Raw genomic sequence first — 17,697 nt, 5'->3', positions numbered from 1 at the left:
TGACCTGAATGACCCCCTTAGCAATTAGCCTCAACCCGAAATAACCAATTACCGGGACGTCTGTAGACTAAGGCCCCCCATGCTAGGCCAAGGGGCCAAACGAATCTTTAAACCAGAGCGAGCCAGAAAGGTGACGGGCCAACCCCAAGATTAGGGGCCCGTGCCATGCTGAAGCCAGACGGGCTTTTCATAACAGCAACGTCAGAAGGAATCGCTTCATGTTGTCGTAAGACGAAGGTCCTCGTCAGGCAGAGTCCCAGAATGTATGACGAATTAGTTGGAGAATCCGTTCATTGTATAACGTAACTCTTGCGGTCGTAAGTATGAGCATTTAAGCACTAAGGCAACACCTGAGGACAATGACCTCGCCTGTGAATTAACCATTAGAGGCTGGTCACACTGAGTAGTGATCACGGGGTTAATCTCTGAAGTGCGTGAAATACGAAGCAATATGATGATGCTTAGAAGAATCTCTTGTCTCGTAATTTTTCCCAGTTTTCGTAATCCTTAGATCACCATTTCTCTCTAGGAATTCTCCCCAAATTCTACAAGTCCTGCAGGAGCCGTCCTTCCAGTCAAGAGAGGTGTTCCTAGCTTCATCGCCAGCCACCTGGCCCTGGTGGTAGAGTCCTTCAATACGTGTGGGGAAATCACTGTCGAAACACCTGCGGCTTCTTGTTATGAAATGGTGACCTCAGAAGCCAGAGACAATGGACCAGTGAGGCTATCACTAAGCTGTTCGAGTCGGCATGAGATGTGTTCGACCCTCGAGTTAATTCTAGCTTTGTTCTCTGTAAAGATAACATACGGCAGTGATTTCAGTGTACTGCAGTTATGTTTCATTTCCAGTAAATTTCGTGCGGCTAAACAAGACCTGTTAGAATAATGGGTGAGCTAGATCATCAAGGCGATCACGTTTTGAAAATTCGTGCTACGCATTCGTTGTTATGGAATTGGTTCTTTGGTTAGTTTGGACGTTGGATCTATCGATCGCCAGGGTCTCATTAACACCGTCAAGCGGCAAGATATAAACAAAGTCGAAAAATTGTGAATACTACCATTTATTCACTTGAATTCTAAAACCATGGCTCACTAACTGCACATATGGCCCTCTACTTCATTCTGTAAAATCAATAGTCGCCCTCCACCTCCCTCTTTTTTTTTTTCACAAGATTAGGATGATTGTATTACGTACAAAAACAAGATTATGTTCCCCGTCAACGTATTCATGCGTAATCCTCCATTCCCTCCTCCTCCCCGCATGATACGAAGGGAGTCAAACAGCAACAGACCACGGCGTACCTTCGAGGCTGTTTTGTTATAGTGGAAGATATCATGAGAAACTCACAGATGAGTGTGGTAAAACTATAGAGAGGAATATAGATGAATGAAAGAGGAAAAAAAAAAAAAAGAGCAGTTTCATTGTGACATAGATCGGGTGGATCTGTTTAGGGTGCCAGTAGTGGCACAGATGGGCGTATGTGTAAGTGTACCGTGGATTTGTGTGGTGTGTGAAACGTCTTGAATTCGATTTATAGCCAGGGAAAGAGTTCTTTCATTTTTGTGACTTACTGAGGACCTGCTATTATATGCGTCGTTCTTCACAAGTTCGTGTTATTCTCAATCGATTCTAATATCCTGATGATATACTCATTCCACCAAACTTCACAAAGTTATCTATCTGTCAAGAAAATATTCATGACGCAATAGATTCTGTGAACAGGTGATTCATATTTCCTAGAGTATGAAAAAAGAAATAGGAAAATAGAAATAACTAGTTTGTGGAGAAATGCCACTCCAAGCAATTTGTGAAATGGTAAACACAGTGGTGCTTGTATACTAAATGTAGATATTTGATCAAATATATTTTTAGACCTTTATCATTGTAATATGAAAAGTTTCTAGGCTTTTCCTTCTGAATATCTTTACTTAATTCTTATCTCCACAGCCATTTGTGAGTTCTTTATCTCTACCCTTGTCAGAGACAGCTGTATGAATTCCTTTATAATGTATTCTTTAGGTTGAAGTCGTGCCTTACTGTAGAACGAGTCCGTTACGTTTAGTTAGGTTACCCCAAGCCGAACGATCAAAGAAAACTGTTCATCGTTCATGGTAAACTTAACTAAATTTTAAAGTGTGTCCCCGAGCTCCGTTTTCATTCAGTTTATCGTTGCACTGGTATTGAAGAAGATAGTTAGTTGTGTTTGTCTGCATTTTTTAAATTCCATATATAATTATGAATATTTTGTCCTTATCAGAAACGTCTCAAGTATTTCTTAATTACCAATTATCTTTAGCAAAAAAGGCAAATTAATTTCTAATTTTAGTCAGATCAGTATAGATAGAGATTCATAAAACATTGGATAACATCCAACTATTTTTCTTCCATTTAAATGAGTATATTTAACATTGGTATAATTATTTCTGGCAAAACGATTGAACGACGGTCGATTACCATCACACCCAACAATATACATAATAACAGAAGGGAAATAATCAAACTCCACCGTCTTCCCCTTTGATTATTGTGCACCTGGCAGCCCTGGCAGACGGTACAGCGTCCTTGTAATCATTGTGACTGTGCACCAACACATGCCCCAGATGCGATACATACGAGAGTGCAAAGCTACGCTTGCATTTAAGAGTCACTACCATATGGCAACTTTTGACGAGCTCGGAGAAGCCTCCATTGTTGCTGCAGACATTAAACGAAAGCTTCCTATTAGTGAAGTTAGATCAAGCATCGCCAAGCTTCTTCCTCCTCCTCCCTCACCAACATTGCTCAGTTCACTTTCACCTACCATGCCAGCCAGGGAGGTGATTGATAAATGCATAGTTTTTTTTTTTTATGAAGATTAATTTATTTCGTGAAGCTTCGTTAGAATGGCACAGTCCCGTGTTAGGCAAGGCGATGAAGACAATACAGTGTGGCTTCCGAAATTCATTTTTTTTTTTTTTTTTTTTTGCGCTTTTGCAAGACCCGTCTCGTAGATCAGTTTACTTTGCATGATGTTTCTCATCGTTAAGTAAACATGCTTGTGTCAAAAAAAAAATATATATATATGATTATTGTCATCAAAATTATATTGTCCACTAGTTTATAGTGAAGAAAAACAGATGTGTATGGACAGATCTCTTGTTCAGTGAACTCAGGACTAGGTGATGATGATATTTTGAAGTTATAAATAGACCAATATTGTTGTGTTGTGGAGAGTATATTCCTTACTTGTTTATGTGGCTAGACTCACCTTGGATGGTGGTTGTAATGTGTTGTGCAAGAGTTGAGTATGCATTTTTTTTTCTTAAGTTTTCGATATGTTTACAACAGATTTTGAAACATGCGATTATAGGAATTACATCTTGTTTGCAGCCAATGAACTCCTTTTCGAATTATCTTCAAGGTGTATAGTGAGACCGTGTATGGTCATAGAATTTTATCTGAATTACCTGTTTCTTCTTTTTCTTTTTGAAGTTCACGGTCCTTAATAACCTCGATAATCGATAGCCAATCATGCAAACAACTCAGCCATCAACCATCACAAAACTCAGTACTCGACAATAAGAAATCAAATTAAGGTATCGAAGCCCAGGCTGTCAGAGTGTGTTGCTGTGTGTGTCGTGCGAGGTGAGGCAAGTCAGAGCAAATTGGGTGTTCCTAGAATCCTAAATAACTCCGTCCATTTGTTCTTTGAGTCCCTGACACCTGGGGTAAATGCTGTGAGCAGTTTTTTTTTTTTTTTCTTAGATTATCAAAATTGCTACAGCGTTTCTGTGTTACTCTGGGGCATCATTACTGTACAGTTACCCACCGAGTAGTCTCGTAGCTTCTGGCAAGGCATTATTTTTACTTGACGTTCCCTAAAAGATTTCCTCCCCACTTTCTAACAAGTAAAGACCTGCCATCCACTTCTGATAAGACTCCTTCCACCTCCTACTAAGAACGAATCCCCCATCCCTCATCCCTCCCTAATTTCCACTAAGAAATCATCCCCCCTCCCTCCCTCCCTCACGTCCTACAAAGAATAACCCCTCCCCCTCACCTACCACCCTCACCTGCAAAGAATGAACCCCCCTCCTCCTCACCTCCCACTAAGAGAGAGACACCCCCTCCGCCATCCCTCATCCGCTGAGAAGAGGCGCTGCCGAAGATACAAGGGGTCTTTCATCCTCCGTGACCTCCTGCTGAGGAAATTTTCACCTCGCTCACTCGCTGAGAAGATAGAAATAACCTCATCTTCGCTGCATGAGTGTCCTTATCCCTTCCAGTACGAACAGACTCCCCTCTCCCTTTCCCTCCACCTCATTCCGTCCCCCATGATGCCTAATAAGGTGGTGGTGGTGTGTGAAGGGTGGTGGTTGGGTGGTAGAAGGAGGGATGATTCCCTCGACCTCCGGGACCCGGCCGTAAGGTCGTTGCTCTGCACACACAACCACAGGAGTGCCGTAGGAAGCGGTGGTACGAGGTGAAAGCATCTCGGATATTATGTAATTGTCTTGATTCCTCCCGCGGTTCTGGTGAGGTTCAAGCACGGACGTGTTTGCGTTCGTGCATGTGAATGTTTATAGATGTAAGTATATGTTTATGGGTGTAATTACCTATTTGTACTGTGCGGGGAGGAAGTTTCACACATAAGAGCCCCATGTCTTAAACATTCAGTGTGTGAGTGTGTGTGTGTGTGTGTGTGCCTGCAGTCTCGGCAGGGGTAGGTACAGAACACACGACACGGCACGAGCTTCTGTCCTCTCATTCCTTGACTCGACACCACATTCAGAACACTTATATATATATATATATATATATATATATATATATATATATATATATATATATATATATATATATATATATATATATTACATATATATATTTATATATATTAAAAAAATTTTTTAATTTTCCAAAAGAAGGAACAGAGAAGGGGGCCAGGTGAGGATATTCCCTCAATGGCCCAGTCCTCTGTTCTTAACGCTACCTCGCTAACGCGGGAAATGGCGAATAGTTTGAAAAAAAAAAAAAAAAAAAATATTTAAAGTAATATTTGTAATCAGATCTCAATAAAATGTGTCCAGGATGTTCATGTGTCGTCTGTCCTGGTAATGGGGTCGATCCTGCTGTAGTCTAGCGGGTGAGTTAGAGCGATGACATTGGTGTCGCGAGCAATGACACTGGGATGTCTCCAGTTCCTCCCGGTGAACGTTGCCTGGTTTACTGAAGGAATGAGGTAAGTGTGAGGTCTGTGGGGGGCCAACTACAGGACATTAGTTGTTGTAGTTGAAGAGTGTGGTTATGATGGTGTGTTTTATGGTGTGTTGCAGGTGGTGAAGCAACTGCTGAACGCAGGCGCGGACGTCCACCAGAGATGTCGCTGGACCCACATGACGGCCCTGCACTACGCCGCCTACTTCGACGTCGCCCTCGTCCTGGACCTGCTCCTCCAGGACCCACACGGTGAGCTACACCACCCCTCTCTCAAACCTAGTCACCGCCACAAGGGTTAGTGTTTGCCACTGAATTCGTATTCCGTTATGGAATTATCAAAATGAGCGTTAATGCTCGAATCGCGACTTCCAAGCCTGGCAGGGGCCCCCAATCTTATAACATCTGTCTCTGGAAGTATAATTCTGGAAATGGTATGGTTTAGTAATGCTTAAAAGGAAATGATATATATATATATATATATATATATATATATATATATATATATATATATATATATATACTGAGGCCTGACCATCGTCTTGAATAAAACAGGTGTGAGTATCAACGACGCGTGCCTGGAGTACTCCGGAGGGGCGCCTCTCCACATCGCTGCGGCTAACCTGAGCCTGGCGGCTGTGCGCGTCTTGCTGCAGCACGGCGCCCTCCTCACCCTCACCGACACTCAGGGACGCACACCCTTCCGTACGTTGCTCCTGCCCGCTCCACCCGTAAGGGGTGTTGCATAGGTGTTCCCATGATCAAGTTTTCTCAGGCCATACGCCTACCAGTCTTTCTTCTTGTTACACACACACGCGCACACAGACACACACACATGCGCGCGCGCGTCCAGGCGATTGTAATGTACATCCTGTTCAATGATTAACGTTCTAGTGAGGTTTTCTGACACAGTATTGTATTAAAAGGTCTTGATAATGAATTTAGCCCCATTTAAGCATGGGTAACAGAACCTACACGCGTTCATCCAAACTTAACAACGGCCTCCGTGTTCGTTCTGTCGGCTTAGCTCGTAAGTAATCGTGTTTCATCAGACCGTGTCTGTATGTGTGTGTGAGGTGCTAAACATGGAAGACCCAGATTGTTATCTGGGTCCATATTGGGTCAGGATGATGCTTTGTCGGGAGGATTTGTGTCAGTCTAGTGGCAGTAACCAGTTCAGCAAGTAAGGTGGACTGTTTTAAAGCACTGACGATAGGAAAGAAGACATAGGAGGGAAAGCATGAGGACTTTGGGAGTGGAGACGTTTATATTTTCCTGTAAGTTACTTGCAATAGTCTACCACTTGTTTATAAGTTCCTGGGAGGTTTTGATGCCGCGTGTGATCAGATGTCTGTTAGAATTTTATATAGAATAGCACAAAAAATATTTCAGGGCTGCGTTCATATATAAAAATAGTATGTAAGTTTTACTATATTTTTGAGAAACAAAATATTTACGTGTATGTAGGGCTGCGTTCATATATAAAAATAGTATGTAAGTTTTACTATATTTTTGAGAAACAAAATATTTACGTGTATGTAAGTAGTTTGTTTATATATCTTTTTTTTCATGTTGAAAAGGATTTGATAGCCAATAGGTTCTAGGTCTGTAAAAGCTCCACAACACCAGATCAAATGCTACAGTTGGTAACGGCGAACTGTAGTTGTCTCGTTGACCGACAGAGTGCATCCCGGCCCCCGACCAGTACGAGTTGGTTCCTGACGTGCAGGATGTCATCGCTAAGCTCCGCTCCCTCCTCTCACCCACGGCCTCCCATGCCCACACCGTCAGCCACGCCTGCACCAGCAGCCAGGGCTCCTCAGGCAAGGCGGTTCTCAAGGCCATGGGGCTGAAGTTGGGTGATCGTGTCCTGGTGAACGGTGTCAAGACTGGCACGCTCAGGTGAGACCGCCCTGTTATGTATGATGGCACTTTGATATCATGGTTCCCCGTGCCTCTGTACACACATTGGTTCCCCGTGCCTCTGTACACACATTGGTTCCCCGTACTTATGTACACACATTGGTTCCCCGTGCCTCTCTACACACCAGTGTTCCTTATCCCTCTAGATACACCATGTTGTTATTGCTGCTCTTATTTCCTTTTCAACAGGATACCACATTAGGAAACAATGAATCATAATTTTGAAGGCCAATTATGATATCTTAAAGACATTAAATTTACCCATATCCGTACCTTTAGATACATATCGTACTGAAATAATCAGTGAGGTTCACTTCCAATCTCTGATTCTGAAGAATTCATTAATGAAAGTTTTCCTCCGTGTCCTAATCCTCCCTCTCCCTCCTGCAGGTTCGTAGGGACGACAGAGTTCGCGACGGGCCTTTGGGCCGGGGTGGAACTGGAGACTCCCACCGGCCGGCACAACGGCACCGTCAAGGGCGTCATGTACTTCCGCTGCGCCAAGAACTACGGTCAGTCACAACCCTGGCTCGTCCGCTGGACCTCCTTCAGGATCATTCAGTTAGAGAATGGCTATTTGATAAATCCATCACATAAAGCGCCACAGTAGATCCAATACATTATTGAGTAACTTCATCTCCATATCTGTTCTTGACCCATTAGTCCCCTTCAGAGAAATATGCTAACTAGTTTTATTGTGTAATGATCCCACATGGTCTCTTTCACCCATTGTAAAAGTGTGGAAGTCTTGTTGTGACTTGGTGATAGACTTGTTGTACAGCTGTGTGAAGTACATCCTCTTCCTTCTCCTGTGCAGGTATCTTCGTGCCTGTGAACCGCCTGACGAAGATACCCCACCTGAGCGGCGCACGGCAGGGACGCTCCGTGTCGGTGGCGCAGCGTCAGCGGGCCAGTGGCGGGTCCCGTCGCTCAGCCTCCCTTCCCCCGGGACGGGTCAACCACGGCCGTGTCGACGTCTCCAAGGTGTCATCCAGAGTGGCTCAAGGTCTGCACCTCCCCACACACAGCATCAAGTGTGGCACTCCCTCTGCCTCCTAGTTTAGTGTAATGGATACATAATGTATACTGTGTCAGATGTCTATACACACGTGTCCTCATATACCATATAGTAATGATGTATGTGATGTTGGGGGATTTTCATTTTGATTACGTTTTCTTCCACTTGATAAGGAACTTCAATTAAGTGACCTAAATATGAGTCTCAGGATGAAGAGCATAGGACAGATTTTAAGAGGTGGATATGTAGTTATATATATTAATAAATCCTCCCAATAAATGAAGAAATTTAAAGGGATATAATCATGTTTGTTATCAAGTTAAAATGTTTTGAGAAGTACCATAAGAATGTACAGTTCAGACAAGAATTGTGTCGTCTGAAGGGGAACACTGGTAAACGAATTCAGGGCAGTGGGCATCAACTGGTAACATGTCCTTATCTGTGGAATTTGAGTAATTAGTCTGCCGCCACCGGGTCTCTGGGTGTGTGTGTGTGTGTCCGTGGCCTAGCGATGGACCCTCGTCCTCCACATCAGGTCTGTCCGTGCTCGCGTTTCATGCAGTGGGATTCGGAAACTGTTACTGGCGTCTTAGTCAAATGAGGAACTTGTGCAGTGATTGTTGTCCTGCAGAAATGGATGCCATGAAATGTTATATGTAAAATGAGCTGGCTATGGTCTTAAAAGTTGTTAAAGTGACTAGCACATGATTAGAAAGAAGTTAGATCGCTCTCATCCAATCTCCAGCTTTCATTTTAAATGCACAGAATTATCATTGTCAATTGTCGGGATGGATTAGGTTAGTGATATACCCACGATGATCTACGGGGACATAGTATCTCGCCTGACTTCTACTTGGTTCATTATTATTTGAATTTCTTAAAAGCAAACTTGACTGTAAATTATTCTTAAGAGTTAACCATGTATAAGTTCTGGACCTGTCTGTACACAGTGGCATTTTCTTTTCCGCTTTTCCGTCGTCTTTAATTGCTACTTATTAGGGGAAAGTTATCTTTACATAAGAACGAAGATTTATTGAGGAAACTAATCCATCGTATGGCAACCTTAACTTCTCCCATCTTAAGACAAGAATGATTGATCCCATCGTATCCTTATTGTTTATACGTCATTGCTTAATGGTAAGCACATTTTGCTAATACATTATCCCATAATACGTTACATTATCGCCTGGTGCGTTCTTCATCGCCAGATATTCGCAACACCGCCCGGAAGATTATCCCTGGTGACCGTGTGTACGTGGACATGGGTATGGCCAGTGGGTCCACACGGGTGATCACAGGCACCGTCAGGTACACAGGACCTGTGCACTTCGCCTCAGGGTTCTGGGTCGGCGTGGATCTGGACGTTCCTCGTGGCACGAACGACGGCGCCATCGGCGGCAGCAGGTACTTCTCGTGCAAGGCGCACCACGGCATATTCGCTGCTCCCTCCAGACTCATCAAGTAAGTACCAGTCTCTGTAGTGCACACGATGAGTACTAAAGCCTTACCTAAGAGGTCTCTGCCCAAGAGCATTCGTAACAAACGTTCAGGGAAGAAAGTTCTTGGGTGTTTTGCCTCAAAAGACTTTAGTAGGGTGAAGCTAGCACAGTATTTTTTAGTAGGGTGAAGCCAGCACAGTACTCTTTAATAGGGTGAAGCCAGCACAGTAAATCTAAGTTTTTATTTATGGTGATGCTACATAAGTGAAGCAGTATTGGTCCTCTATCGTCTGGATACTCCATATTTTATCAAGTTTATTATGGAATGGGAATTTGTGTTAGGAATATTTAGTCGTAAATAGAGTAGTAACTGTGGGACTTGCTGATACTGTACTGTAGACAAACATAAATTCTGTGTAGAGTATCAGTGTGCTTATTAAACGGTGACAGTAACCTTGGCAGAGGAGCTACTGACTCTTTATATTGCATGGATGATAATCATGACACTGGTGAAGGTTAGGTTCTACTGTGTATGTTTACTTCTATTTTGTAGAGGGTCGCCATGAAAAACGAAAATGGGGGAAAAAAAAAAAAGGAAATGTCTCCATACGCACCTTAAAGATAAATCGTCTGTACATTGAGCCAGATAGTCACGGGTAGTTCATCAACAAACAGCTATGAAACTTACAGGGTAGGTCAGTATTGCAGTTGGTCATCAGTGTTTCCAATTTTGCTCATTTTCTTCGTTCATGGCTGCCGTTTGGAATTTCATTTATAGTTTCACGTGAACCAGTAATTGATCTGTTTAGGTCTTAAATCATAGTAGATGATAAATTTAGTCTCTTTTTAGTGTTTTTCGTTAACCTGTGAATGTATTACCCGTTACAAGATAGCATAGAAAACATAGACACAACGTATGATTAGCACTGACGTAGTTTAAAAACATAGACACAACGTATGGTTAGCACTGACGTAGTTTATAGTAACATCTGCAATATGACATTTTAATTTGTAGTGTTACGATGCTTACTGACATCCGCCCTTCTCCTTACTCTTTTCCCTACCCTTCGTCCCATCGTAACGTGGGGCCCCTCTACCCCGGGCACTGCCTCCTTCCTTTGTTCCTCTCTAAAACCCCTCCTCCACCTGCTTGCCTGTTTCCCTTTTTTCCCTCACGCCCCTTTTCCGTTCCCTGGCACTGCCTCTTCCCTTTTGTCTTTCCCATGATACCCCCTCCTTCACTCCTGGCAATACCCTCTTTCCGCTTGTTCCTCCCTCCCTCCCTTCCTCACTCCACCCCACCTGGAACTGCCCCTCCAGGATCAGCACGGAAAGAGAGTTGGACGAGGCTGGTGATGTGCCGCGGCAGTTAGGCTACAGTCGCACCTCCCTCAACTCGGGACACGGCTCCAACAGCACCATCAATGTGCTTTCCAGCGGGCCCTTCAGTCTCGGCCTCCCCATGTCCATGAGTTACAGTTCATACGGCCCGCTGAGCCTTGGCTCGAGCGGCGCCCTGGTGACTGTGGGCTCCAACTCCTCCATGAACCTGGACTCGAACCTCACCACGAGCATAAGCTTCAACGAGACTTGCCCAAACTGCTCGTCGTCTTACCACCTGCTGGACAGCCAGGATTACGGGTCGCTGAAGAGGGCCCAGTCCCTGAAGACGACCGTCTACCCAGCCAATACATCCATGACCAGTCTCAACAGGTCCTTCTCAGCCCGGTGAGTTGAGCATCGCCTAGCGAACACTTCCAGCCCCCAACAGGAAACTTCAGTACACACAACCATCCACCGCGGTAAAAGATAATTTCATTTTCCAAAGGTAATCCGTAAGTTTGCTCTTTTCACGTTGACAGTTTAAACGCTTAAATGCCAGCGAGGGAGACAAACGCTTTATATTAGTGACTTCTAATGTATAGTGGTGGTTAGAGTATAGCTGTAATAGTGGTGTAGCAACTGTCGTAGCATGATAATGGAACGATTGTCGTGGTGGGGTGTAGGTGGTTGTGTAGTTCATCCATAACAGTGCAGTTAGTAACAAGGGAGATTGGTGGTAGTGGCAATAATTCTACCATATTTCTTTTCCAGAACTTCAAATTAATGAAAGACTGATTTTCTTTTAGTATTCATCCAGATACAGATTTACTTGTTTTTCATAGATAGAGAAATTAAGGTACGTATTGCAGAGAAAAAAGTTTTTTTTTTTTTTGAAGAGAGGCATCGAAATGATAGTCGACTCTAGGTGTTAGGCTTTGCTGGTAACGCGAGTCTGGGCTTGGTCTGTAAGAAGGCAGAAACGTACGATTCGAAGTAGAGATATTCCGTTTTCCTTGGCAGAATACATATATTGTTCCGTGAATTAGAATAATATATTTCTTGATTCATATTTCCTCGTTAGAATCATCGGAATCATAACTCCGGCATCAGTAATCCTTTATTTCCACTTGAGGTTTACTTCGCTCTTCCTATGGCATCTCCCTTCTACACTGTCGCTCCGTACCACAATCAACCCGACTCACGACACATATCCTCAGGTTTTACAATTTAGGGTTTAACGCAGACATACAATAGCAGTAGTCGGTCTTTCTCATCTTCTCTGAAGCTCAGATTTTGCTCTGCGTCTTGATAATTAATCTTTCTTTATCGGTTGTTCTCGAACAGCCTTCTCCCGTAACCAGGTTGTTCATCAGTATCTCCTTCCTTGAAGAAATAGTCTCTTATAAACAGGAATCTAATTCCTTACCTTATTCAGATGTACCAATTAATGTTAACCTACCTCCTCCCGACCCAAGAGTGTTCCCCTAATCCTTTTAAACTTGCAGGAAGCCACACGGTCGATCCTCCAACGCAATTTAATGCACTGGACGGGTATATACCTACCACAGACCGCTTTTCTTGTTTTATTTCACTCTCCCACAAGGAAACTGATTCCATATTTTATTCACTAAGGCGGCAGCTTTGAATGACCCACGATGGCCTATCCGCAGCTACGTGACGTCGAGGCAACGGCAGGAGGAACTAGAGCGGGCGGCGGAGGAGCGCAAGAAGGAGCAGACATGGTGCGACCCGCCCGTCCTGCCGCCCGCCACGCCCAGGGATCAGCGCAAGAAGCGCGAGAACCAACACTGGCTCGAACTCGGCCACAATGTCTTTTACAAGAACGAAGTTGGTGAGTGTTTGACCTTGACCTGGGATAACCTTAGCATGGCTTGTCGATGAATAGGATGAAAGGTACAGTAATTGGATAAGAGGTGAGTAGTTATTGTAAGTAAACATAAGATTCTACTGAAGTAAGTATATGAATGTAAAATTAGATACAGTACCCTTGGCTGTCAAAACACTGTGAGTAAAAGTTTTCAGATGAATAACAAACCAGGGTGAATTGAGACGATGTACTTCCAGAGATGTCTGACGTTCGCTGAATGTTATATTTGAAAAAAAAATCCTCATGAAACACCACATTAGAGAGGGTTCAACACCATTAGAGAGGGTTCTAGCGTATTGTTATTACATGTTTCTCGTCCATTTGCTAAAATGACCCGTTCCTACTAGAACTACTCATCAGTGAAGTTAAGAGAATGGAAAATTTTCGCTTGGTTATCTTCAAAACAACACTAATGATGGAAAATGAAATGTTCGGCTTATTACTGCTGTTACTAGAGGGAATAATGGAACAGGGGAGGTACTACCTTTCGTGGTGGGATGGTGAATCGGACAGACCCAGGCACCTATCATTAATCCAGACTTCAATTCGTCACCATTTGTTCTGGGAGTAAAGCATAGCCTAGCATCTTATGAATATATTGTTTTAATATGATTAATGTACGTATGTATACGCATTTTTATGTGCGTTTGTAGTATGTATGCGATGTGGTAAAGTTAGGTGAACCCGAAATATGAACTCACCCTGTGTGACCCCGGTAACTTAGTCTTATATAACATTAACTCTCAGTGCGAGGCCCGTGACTTCGATAAGGAAGAATTGTCAACAATAACCCCTCCATGTAAGGCCCGGGTCATCGATGAGGGTAGCATTGTTTACGAATGATAGGAACGAAGCTTTATTATTGGACTTCGACCCAGTGATTAGATTTCATCAGAGATAAATCCAATTTTTTACTTTTTCCTTTAGATTTATTAGAAATTATATAAGTTTAACAATTTGTATCGCCCAACTGCAGTCAGTTCATTTCCACTTATACAGTGAGTCTCAGACTATGCATTTCCTTGTCAAATCTGACATTACTTGGCCATGTTTTTCATCACTGGTTAACGAGCGTTTTGTTAGAGGGTTCCTTAATCTTTCTTTTACTGCAGACTAAAAAAAAAATGTATATTTTGTGGAAGACTTTAAATATTTCATTTGTTATATTTTAACCAGAATCATGATCGGCTTACAACCCGGGTGCGCGCGCACGGTGTGCGTGTCATCAGGCATTCCTGTGCGCAAGGTCTTAGGTGCCCCTGCCCACTCTTCTTTAAACCCACGATCACTAAACTATTAACTTAAACGTGGGTAGACTTGACTTGACCCTCCCCCCCCCCCCCTGGGGATGACGAGATGTGCGTGACTTGAGAGATGACCTTTTGAGTCTCATCCTCAGCGACAGCGTGACTCAGAATAGTGAGTCGTTGGCAGCATTGACGCTGGAGGAATGATGCCTTAAGATGACCACACGCCACCTGCCTCTGACGGGGGATTACACATCACTCCATTATTTAGTTCAGTGGCTGACCTCATATATATATATATATATATATATATATATATATATATATATATATATATATATATATATATATATATATATTATGTGTGTGTGTGTATAGTGTGTATGTGTCTGTGTATTTAAATGACTGAGTATGATATGTGGTATGACGAGGAGTGACCCTGTAAAAAAAAAAATGAGAGTGAGATGTGGTAGTAAGCTTTGTCTGAAGAGAGCTGGCCAAAGTGTTCTGAAATGCTATGGATATGTGGAGAGGATGAGCAAAGAAAAGAGAACCTTAAGTGGAAGGGAAGGTGAAGATCGAAATGGTAGTGGATGGATCGTGTGAAAGAGGCTTTGAGGTGCCTGGGCCTGTAGATTCAGGAGGGTGAGATGCGTGCATGGCATAGAGCAAATCGGAGCGATGTGGTGCATAGAGGGTGTCGTGCTGTCATTAGGCTGAAGCGGATAACCTTTCGTCGACCCGTTCTGAAGGAAGGATGAACACTTGTTTCGTGTGCGGGCAAACTGCTTCGCCTGGGATTCGAACCCATGAGAACCCGACCCCAGGAGGGCTCATGTTTGTGTGTATGTTTGAATATGATTATGTGCATATGCTTGTCGTGTTACACTGAAATTTCATACACCACCATTGCCGTATTTCCAAGACAGAGGCATCTGGCGAATGTCTTCCTAACAGTTTTGAGAATTCTTTAATGCTGCGAAGATCAGAAAAGAAAAAGTTGTTCTTATGGAGCCCTACAAAGAGCAAGCATCATATTATAAAAACCAGTCTTCATAACCAGCTGGCTCTGCTCTCCTTCAGGAGTGATCAAGTACATTGGGCGAGTGGACTTCGAGCAGGGGACGTGGCTGGGCGTGGAGCTTCGGGCGGCCAAGGGGAGGCACGACGGCATGGTCCAGGGGCGACGATACTTCACCTGCCGCCCGCGCCACGGCATCATGGTCAAGCCCTCCAAGGTCTACGTCAGGGGGATTAACGGCGCCAAACTCGTCAAACCTGAGCAAGATTACGAGTAGTGATCCAACTTATCAATGGTAGTAGTGTGTGGGTGAGTGTGTGTTTTACAAAGAGAGTTTTACACTCGATTTTGTCCCATATCTTAACCTTGTATATTTACCATGTCAACCTAACGTATTCACACACACTTTTACACGAGGTACTCATTCTTCCACCAACCTCAGTGGGAGGGATGAACGGCTGAGAGCCGACTGCTCTTGTGTAATTTCCTCTTTGTAATTACCTATTTGTACCTGTGTGTAGGGGGGGATGGGGACGTGTGTGTATATCTATGTGGCGATGTTTGTGGTTGGGAGAATGTGTATGTTTTTAAGTACCTCCAATATTGCATATACACCATATTTAGTATCATGTGTACACCACATTTGATATTGCATCATATTCAGTATTATGCATACAAGACATTCTATATTGCATATGCATCATATTCAGTATTATGCATACAAGACATTCAATATTGCATATGCATCATATTCAGTATTATGTAAACAACATTCAGTATAGCATATGCACCATATTCACTATAAGTATACACCACATTTAGCATTGCATATGTACCATATTTAGAAAACTGTATACGCACCATCTTCTGTATGTGTATGTTTGTGTGTGTGTGAATAGGTCCCAAAGATAACATATGCACCCCTGCAAGAGCAGGTCGTGCACTGTAGCCTTAACATGAAAAGCTAATTATAAAGGTCACCGTTGGGTCTGAAGAGCCTTATTTGAAAGAAGTGCCCATGATCTAGATATTTTTTTTGCCAAGGAAGAATGGTAACAGTGTGTTGAGACCCGTGTTGAATGCTTTGACGTGAATAGAGAGAGATTTCAGTGTGTTGTTTGTGTATCCGTTAACACATTTCAATTGCTTGATTGTTTCTCTTTGCGTCCTCCCTAGAGGTCGGTTGCACCGTCTAACGGTCGCGTTCGCTTAAGATAGTATATCTTTCTTGATAGGCCAGAGTGATTTAAATTTTCCCGCTAAGTTACCGTTTTTTGCATATATATGTATATACCAAAGAAGATTTGTTTGTTGTTAGAGATAGATTTTTATTTATCATTCACCAGATGTTAGAATATGTTACCGTATGAATTATTTTAAGGTATATGCTGTATCTCCGTACGAAGCTCTTGGTTTCTGATCACCTCTGCGATCACGAACAGCCGCGAATGCACCTAGAAGTCTTGTTGGTAATTCCATTCCTTTGTATTTCCTGGACACGTTATGCACTCCACAACCTGAAACTGTTAAGTAAGACTCTTTAAATGGCAGCAGGACGGGTGTTGACTTGGCGTGTGGGGCCTGAAACGTAGGGATAACCATGGTATTCCGAAGCATCGTAACTCTGAAAAGTGAGAGAGCCAAGAGGAGTATTCCGAGTCATCTATATTCCATAAAACAAATAAAGAAAAGGCGGTATTAGATATCCTATGATTAGGGAAACATACTTTGCATAACCTGACTCAGGTCTCTTATTACCATTTCCGAAATAACGATGCTTCGTAATTATTTTGTTTCGGAATAGATTTGCTCACTCAGTCATGCTGTCATGTCAACTTATGTTTGCTGTTGTCCTGAGAAAGGATTCGTACCATCATAGGTTCACTCATTTTCTTGGCTTGTTGGCATATATTTGATATTTTCCCCCTACGTGTGTTTGACATGTTATATCTGTATGATGTATGAGTATGTATTCCGGTTTGATAATCTTTGCTTAAAATTGTTGAAAGCCTTGCAATCCAACTACATACACATACATATGATAACATGGGAAGGCCCACTTATCTGCTATATTATTGTCTTCTGCTATACATATTGTAAATAATGTTGATTCCATAAATTTCTTACAGTGTATTCCTAACTTTGCTCTTTTAAAGATTTAATTTAGAATGACACACCGGCTTCTCTGCTGGACCAGAGACGATGTACTACGTGTGACCATGTAAATACTTATATCCTGTCGGGTACTTCATGAAATAAAAGTATTCTGACAAACTGCACCATAGTTTCCAAACCTTGTAAGGGAAGCATCTAGAAGGGAGGAGAGCCGGCCGGTGGCTTGGGGGTCGTGTTGACCCCCCAGCCCAACCCGGCCTCCACCACACACACACACACACACACACACACACACACAAACGCTCTTAATGACGCATTTTCTTGTTTTTCTGTTGTACAGGCATATCCATTACAGACTACTGCTATGTGCAAAAATTATCATGAAAATGTAGTTCGATATTCTATTTATTGAAGTGATTAATGTAACGCGAGAAATATTTTCTTTCAATATACGTTTATGTTAGGTTATTTGTTGTTTTACTGACAATCGGAGCAAAGCGCACGTAGCAATATCCTCATTTTCTTT

General features: G+C 42.9%; 1 protein-coding gene across 3 annotated transcripts in view; it reads left to right on the top strand.

Annotated features, from left to right (window-relative positions):
• Window positions 1-17,333, top strand: part of LOC139764559 (CAP-Gly domain-containing linker protein 3-like) — a 47,750-nt gene extending 30,417 nt beyond the window's left edge. For all 3 annotated transcript variants that reach the window (XM_071691337.1, XM_071691335.1, XM_071691336.1), the window contains exons 6-14: window positions 5,317-5,449; window positions 5,753-5,902; window positions 6,880-7,099; window positions 7,511-7,632; window positions 7,938-8,126; window positions 9,347-9,599; window positions 10,898-11,305; window positions 12,571-12,752; window positions 15,119-17,333. In XM_071691337.1, coding sequence (XP_071547438.1) covers window positions 5,317-5,449; window positions 5,753-5,902; window positions 6,880-7,099; window positions 7,511-7,632; window positions 7,938-8,126; window positions 9,347-9,599; window positions 10,898-11,305; window positions 12,571-12,752; window positions 15,119-15,333 — 1,872 coding nt within the window. In that variant the 3' untranslated portion in view covers window positions 15,334-17,333. The remainder of the gene's footprint in view (window positions 1-5,316; window positions 5,450-5,752; window positions 5,903-6,879; window positions 7,100-7,510; window positions 7,633-7,937; window positions 8,127-9,346; window positions 9,600-10,897; window positions 11,306-12,570; window positions 12,753-15,118) is intronic.
• Window positions 17,334-17,697: the final 364 nt, after the last annotated feature.

The sequence above is a fragment of the Panulirus ornatus genome, chromosome 50 (assembly GCF_036320965.1).
Source record: "Panulirus ornatus isolate Po-2019 chromosome 50, ASM3632096v1, whole genome shotgun sequence".
NCBI lineage: Eukaryota > Metazoa > Arthropoda > Malacostraca > Decapoda > Palinuridae > Panulirus > Panulirus ornatus.
Note: the sequence above shows the minus strand (reverse complement) of the source record. Positions and strands in the feature narration are given on the sequence as shown.